The sequence below is a fragment of the Eubalaena glacialis genome, chromosome 13 (assembly GCF_028564815.1).
Source record: "Eubalaena glacialis isolate mEubGla1 chromosome 13, mEubGla1.1.hap2.+ XY, whole genome shotgun sequence".
Taxonomy (NCBI): domain Eukaryota; kingdom Metazoa; phylum Chordata; class Mammalia; order Artiodactyla; family Balaenidae; genus Eubalaena; species Eubalaena glacialis.
In genome coordinates, this window is record NC_083728.1 from 2813655 (window position 1) to 2820527 (window position 6873).

Genomic DNA, 6873 nt, shown 5'->3' on the forward strand with positions numbered 1-6873 from the left:
GCTTATCTGTGAGTTGATGGAGGGGACTCAGAAACACCACAGTGTCAGCATTTTCTGGCTCATTCATGACTTCATTTGACAACACTGGTTGCACACCCATGGCCCCACAAGGCAGGCATGACACTGGGTGATAGGTGTGCAGTCAGACTTGCTCAGCGTCTTGTCCATGCATCTAGCGACACCTTCCACCCTGGCAAGAGTTACCCGTCTTCACAGAAGAGGGTAAAGAGGCTATTTTCAACATACTTGTAAAGACAAGATAGTGGTACTTCTGGACACAGTCATTACATTGTGGCGATTTCTTAGATGCCGATTCCAGGCCCCTGCATGCATTTGGTCTCTCCTCAACCATCCCTCCCTCTGTGTGACTTGATACACAAATGAGTCATTCGTTCTACAATGCATTGCCTGTTACTCTGCTTTGGGTAGGGTGCTGGAAGCTGGCGAAACCTTATGTGGCAGACACTGATGCTTGTCTCCTCGGTACCCATTCCTCCCTTCTTCCTTCCTAAGACCCCCAACTCTGCTCCAAGTAGCAATTTACTCATCTACCAGGTGATGGATCATAATAGGTCTAAGTCAGACTGCAATTCTCTGCTTCCCAGCCTCCCCACCTCTTTCCACTGGGAGTGGAATGTGACCTAGTCCTTGCCAGTGAGAACTTCAGCAAGGGTTCTGAGAAAGTGTTTGCTTTTCTGATACAGGGAAGAGATGCAGATGGTGCTACTACTCCCTCCTTTTTCTAGCTTGCTGTGAACTCAAATGCAATGCCTGGAGCCACAGCAGCTAGTTTACAATGATGAGGCAATACACTGACAAACTAAAGATGGTAGAATGATAAGAATAAAGATCAGGCGTGAGATGGTGCCACTGATCTGATCAGCCCTTGACTACTTATCTCTTCACGGTTATGTGAGAAAAATTAACCCCCATTCATTTAAGATTCTGTTAATTGGGTTTTAGTTGGCCCAGAACATTCTAAATGTTAAACCAGAGTGACGGGGCTGCTGCCCTTATGAACCTTACAGTTTAAGTAAGAAAGATGATTGACCAGATAATATAAATTCTCCAATGAGAAAGCAAAGTGTGGTCAAGGGCACAAGATGGTCATAAACTCACTGGGATATGGGAGAGGGAAGGCTCTTCTGAGGCAGTCTCAGTAAATGAAGTCATCAGAAACAAAGCACCTCTTTCTGTATTATCTGAACTCGTGGGGCAATGTCCAGACTCCACTTCCCCTGCCCTGGCAGACAACATTTTCACACACGTCACCCTCTTCTCCAGGAGCGAGGACAGATACGACCCATTCGTGCTGGTTTCCCACAAAGCCGCCCCTCAATCTCCCATCCTTGTGGGGTTTTGCCTTGAAGCTGGTCTGGGTTTTCGCAGAACTCTGCCTGCCATGAGAGAGCAATGCAGGTCAGTGCATCAGCTGCAGCCTCGGGTCGGGCTGACCGTTAATTATTAACAAAGCCGAGAAAAAGACACCAGCTTAGCCACTACCCAATGCTAAACTATGGCATAGAGAATGCTCTGTTGTCGCGTAAGGAAAAGGGCTCAACCATCCTATTTTAGATATTACCATGCACCAGTGATCATGGCCATCAGTGAATGATCCTGGAAACAAACCACGGTGTAAGAGTGTGTGCAGTTACATTCGAGTGCTGGCCAGAAAGAGCACAGACAGGAAACAACGCGGAGGGGATCTAGGAACTACACATCAGCTAAACAAACACTCCACACGGCATACGTAGCGGTTCTGCCCGCCATTCAAAAGGATCCCAATACCATAGTATCTGCTACCCTACTGGTGAAAACTATTTTAAGCCTAATTAGCGTGAAATTTTTTGAATGCAAATGCTTTTCATTTAGACATAAAACAAAATGCCACAACATTTCTTCCATCCATTTATCATAAACAAGTTAATTACTGTGTAACAAATCTCTCCTTCTGGAGTCTGGATGTTTGGGGCTGCCGGTGAGCTGACTCCGGCAAAGAGAAGGAACCGCAAAGCAGTCATTAACGGCTTACGGCGCATTTAGAATAAAACGGGGACTCTGTGAAGCTTTGCTTGTCAAATTAAGGTTAAGCTCTCTCCACTGGAATAACTCAATTGTAAGTAGTCATTATCTATTTAACTTGATTCCTACCAGGATAACAGAAATATTGTGCCACTTATTTATTTTCGACACATGCATCTTTACTGTGGTCCTGTTGTTTGCAAAGTTTTCTACATAAACAGAGATTTTTATCTGCCGTGGTTTGAGTGTATGCAGTGGTAGCTTTTGCCTCCATATGTGTAAAATTATTTCTAAGATAAAACCTCTCTGTCCCTGAGAACACAGAGGGAGTGGCACACGCAGGTGAGGGAGATACTCTGTGATTTCCCCCTCAACCAGGGTTGGGTTGGGCCTCATCGCGGGTGTAAGTAAGTGCCGAGAATATGAGTCTTGCATCCACACAGCCCGTGAGCTGGTCCAAGTTCATGTATGTTGATGGACTCCTGGGGCATACGGGGCAGGCCAGCATCCAGCCAGCGACCAAGCCTTCCCCATCACTAGGAGCAGAGGGTAGGTCAGCCTGGACCCGCACAGTCCACCAGGAGAGAGGGGAGATGCTAGTTGGAAATCTTACATTTTATTAAGCAACGTAAGAGAATCATCTGTCATTCTCTTCCATAGTAGGTAGCACCTGCTGTTACAAAAATAGAGGTACTTTTTCTTAAATTCCTGAGTAAAATTGATACGCCAAGATCTTATCAAGTTTAGCTCCACACTGGGAGGTGGCAAGGATGCCAGCCTCAGGACACACAAACAGCAGGACCGCAGTAAGCTGCTCCTGATTTGCACTGAGAGTGAGAGAGTCTTCCGGACCTTCTCTGTGCACACACAGGGATTCTCATAAACCCACAGATCCTGAAAGGCGGTCTACACGTTCTAAAATGACACACACCGTGCAATTAACAGAGCATCTCTTGAAAACTTTTACCATAGACGCCCACTCCTACAGCACACCCAGCCCGCTTCTAGGCCAACTGCCAAGAGGTTGGGTTTTTTGGTTGTTGTTTTTTGTTTTTTGATCATCAGTGAAAGAGTCAATAGTATCACACCCCTATTTTAATAGTCAACTCAGATGACAGCAAATAAGTTAGAAAAGCTGGACTCGGTTCAAAGTAAGATCCTGATTAATATAACCAGGCACACCCAGTAGGTCAACGAGCTGTCTCCACTGACAGGATCTGAAGAATCAACCAACTCTGTGAGTGTTCCCCCACACACGAAGGATCTGCAGTCAGTGCTCGTGGCGGGGACGCTGTATTCCCTAAAACAGAAAACTGGGGAGGAAGTCAGCAGCCTGAGCATGATTTTGCCCTGAATATTGAAACTTAGCTTTGATGCTTCCACTAAAGTTTGTTCCCTCCATCACTTTGGAATCGGCTAAACGCAGCCGCTTCTGGGAAACCGATGCGGGGAGGGAAGGCACGCGCCGAGGTGTTTGCGGTGCCACTTTGAAACCTCAAGGAAGAAAGAGCTGATTTAGTTCCCCTCCCACGCAAATACAAAGGTTAGTTAGTTTGTCTTGAGAGGGAAACAGGTCGATATGCAGAATGATCTATTGTCATTTGAGTTCTGAAGCTGCCTCTGACTTCCCCATCACAAATGTGGATATCGTCCTGCGGTTACGATAAAGCTAATTGGCAGCTCCCTCCTGCACGTGTGTTTCCGTGCTGTCAGTGGGACAGTAATGAAAACTCATGCCACATTTGCGAACAGAACGTCTGTGGGCTTATTTACTGCATCCCCAGCAACATCGTCTGCTTTATCATGCATTTCAAAGCAGGGATAATTTAAGAATCCAGAATTTCATACACAAAAATACTTGGTAAGAAGGTCTCTCTCTCTGCACATTATTTGGGTGACGCTACATCCGAATTCCAGTTTGTTGCCCAGGAAATGATTCACCTCACTCAAAAATGACAGGGATTCTGAATCCTTCACCTGTGATGCAAAAGGCCATTTAGGTCGACCGAGCTGCACCTCCACTGACCTCTCCACCATGGTTTTGCAAAGAGCCTGGCTCAAAGCCAGCCGAGCCTCTTTTCCTGTGGGTGGTAATGTTTCCCTAATCCAGAGCATGGTATGCCATTTCATTTCCATGTCTGCCTTACCTTTGAGGACCTTCTCTCCTTCCAGAATATTCTGGGAGATTAATGCCGTGTAATCTTCTTCAGAGAATCCAGCTTTGCAGGTCTCCCTGGCTGTAAGATCTCCATTGTGGGCCTGAGAACAAAAACAAGAGAGGTCAGAAAAAACACAGGTTCACAGAAATTGCATCCAACCCACGTTTAGTCGGGCCTCCTGCATGCAAGGTCTCCACCTTGGTCCACCAGAGCCTCCACCCAGACATAATCTGGGGTCTGCCCCTGTGGTCTCCACGTTGGCCGGGGACAGGGGGCATGCAGCAGGGAGGGAGGGCCGGCGGATGGCGAGGCTGAGGGCCTGTCAGGGCCTCACCCACACGTGGCAGAAGGGAAGGTCTGAGGACTGTCCAGCAGGAGAGCCAGGAGTTAGCAAATGAAGACACAGAGGAGGGGCGGCCAAGGGAGCAGGCTCCTGCCAGGGCCATGTCACCGTCCCACCCCAGTGCTCAGGCTTTGGCTGAGGTGGGCCAGCAGGCCTTCTCCTCCCTGTGGTGGCCAGGAGGAAGGAGAGGGACAGGGCAGGAAAGGAGATTCTCCAAGACTCAGCTCCACCTCGGAGCTTGGCTCTCGGGGAGGCTGCCGGGAGGCGGGGGAGGCTGCCACCCGCCCTCCAGCCCTCCCCCTCCACTTCTTGGACGCTTGTTCACTCTTGGAGCCCTCATCTCCAGCCTAACCAGGCCAGAGAGCTTCCCTAACTGACCCGAGAAGGTGGGTGTCCTCCTGTCCTATCCCCCGGAGCACCCTGGACTATCCTGCCCAGTGGGAGGTCTAGAACCCTGGTCGCCAGGAGGGCAGGGAAGTGTGGAGGTGGGCGAAGAGCCCCTCCCAGGCTGCGGGGAGTGGCAGCTAGGTCAGCCGCGTAGGGATGGGGGATGGAGGGAGAGGCTGCATGTGCGACGGGAAGCCAGCCCCGCGTCAGAAGAAGGAGCGCCACAGCTCCCGGCTCCGCGGCGAGCGCAGGAGCAGGGGCGCAGCCCGAACCCCGCAGTCGCGCCTTCGCGCGGCCACCAAGCGGAACGCACCTCCCCGCCTCCCGCCTCCTCCAGCCCTGCGCGCCGCCGCCCGCCCGTCCTCGGCTCCGGAGGCTGCCCCAGCCCGGAGCTCCCAGTACCCTGACGCCGGCCTGGACGCGGCGCCCCCATCAAAAAGCTCCAAGGGGAGGAAGAGCAGGGCGCGGGGTCACTCCTCGGGTAAAGCTCCACACCGCGGCTCCGTGCCTTGGGAACGAAGCTCCAAATAGGACCGAAGCCCGGGGATAGCTAACTCGCCCAGGAAAGTTTCTACCCGCCCGGGCGTGGGTCGAACGCACCCAAGCGCCCCGAGCCTCACAGCGGGCCTCCGGCAGCGGGCACTTGTTTATTTCCGAGGTTACAACAGCGAGGCCCTGGAGGAGCAGCGAGGCCGATCGGCCACGAGAGGGGGTTCCTGCAACTCTCGCGGCCCCGCTGCCTTACCCCAGGGGCGCCCCCCGGCGCAGCCTGCACGCTGCCCTCGGGACCTGCACCCTGCAGGCGCAGCGCAGGGCTGGGGACAGAGCGCGCGGGGCTCCGCAGGAAGAAGGCGGGCGCCCGGACCGCCCTCCCGGGTGCACCTCACCCTGCTCCTGCCTGGCGCCTGGCTCCCCGGCCCCGCTCCGAGCCGCGAGGGCCCCGCCGAACACTGGCTGCAGCAGGGGCGCCACTCGGTCCACATTGCCCCTCGGTCCACATCCGCCGCCCACCAGCAGCGGCGGTCCCTGCCAGCACCCAGAGAACGAGGACGGATGCGGCGCCGCGCCGGGAGCACCGGCCCCCAGCAGGGGCGGCCATACCGGGTGTCCCCAACACCCTGATTTCCGGCCGGCCGCCGCCAGCTCCCCTCGTCCTCAGCCCTGCCCCGGGCTGCGCTCGCCAACTCCGGAGGAGCGCGGCGAGCGGGCGACGGAGGGCTCGCCAGCGGGCAGCCTGCCCCAGCGCGGGAGAGCCGAGCTCCGGGGCAGCGGCCGCGGACCTGTGGTGGCTGAGGGATGCTCGGCGGGTCCGCTTCGGGCAGAGCTCCCCGCGTCCCGCACTCCGCACCGCACCGCCGCTCCCCGCTGCCCCGGCGGCTCCGCGCTCCTGCCGACCGCAGGCGGCTTCGCGGAGCGCGGGAGCCGGCTGGATGCAGCGGTGCGCGCGCCGGGGACGCCCGGCGCGGGCCGGGGAAGCCCGGGAAAGCCCCGCCGGTGAGTGCGCGCCCCGCCGGCTCCGGGGGCGGCCCCGCGCTGCCTGGGCTGCCGAGCGGCCCGGACGCGAGGCGCAACTTACCCGGAGCGCGCCGGAGAGCGAGAGCAGCACGAGGAGCACGCCGGAGCCCACGGTCATCTTCCCCGCCGCGCCGCGCCCCGGCGCCCGCCCGATGCCCGGCGCCCGGAGCCCGTTCCCCGCCGCGGCCCCGATCGCGCCGCTCCGATCGCCGCCGCCGCCGCTCAAGCGGGCCCAGCGCCTCCAGCCAGGCTGCGCCGCCGCGACTGCCGCCCGGCTCCGGGAGCGAGGCCAAGTCCGGCCGGCGGCGGGCTCCCTCGGGCGGGTGCGTCCGCCGGCCTCTCAGCCGCCCGCGCCTCTGTTCCGCGCGTTCGGAACTGCAGGTGAAGCCGCGAGGCGGCCCCGCCGAGGCCCCGCCCCGCCGCCCGGCCCCTGCGCTCGCTCGGCCT

General features: G+C 56.3%; 1 protein-coding gene across 1 annotated transcript in view; it reads right to left on the reverse strand.

Annotated features, from left to right (window-relative positions):
* Window positions 1-6544, reverse strand: part of CDH4 (cadherin 4) — a 562448-nt gene extending 555904 nt beyond the window's left edge. The window contains exons 1-2 of the mRNA XM_061207811.1: window positions 6488-6544; window positions 4170-4281 (exon numbers count right to left, since the gene is read on the reverse strand). Of these exons, the coding sequence (XP_061063794.1) occupies window positions 4170-4281; window positions 6488-6544 (169 nt within the window). The remainder of the gene's footprint in view (window positions 1-4169; window positions 4282-6487) is intronic.
* Window positions 6545-6873: the final 329 nt, after the last annotated feature.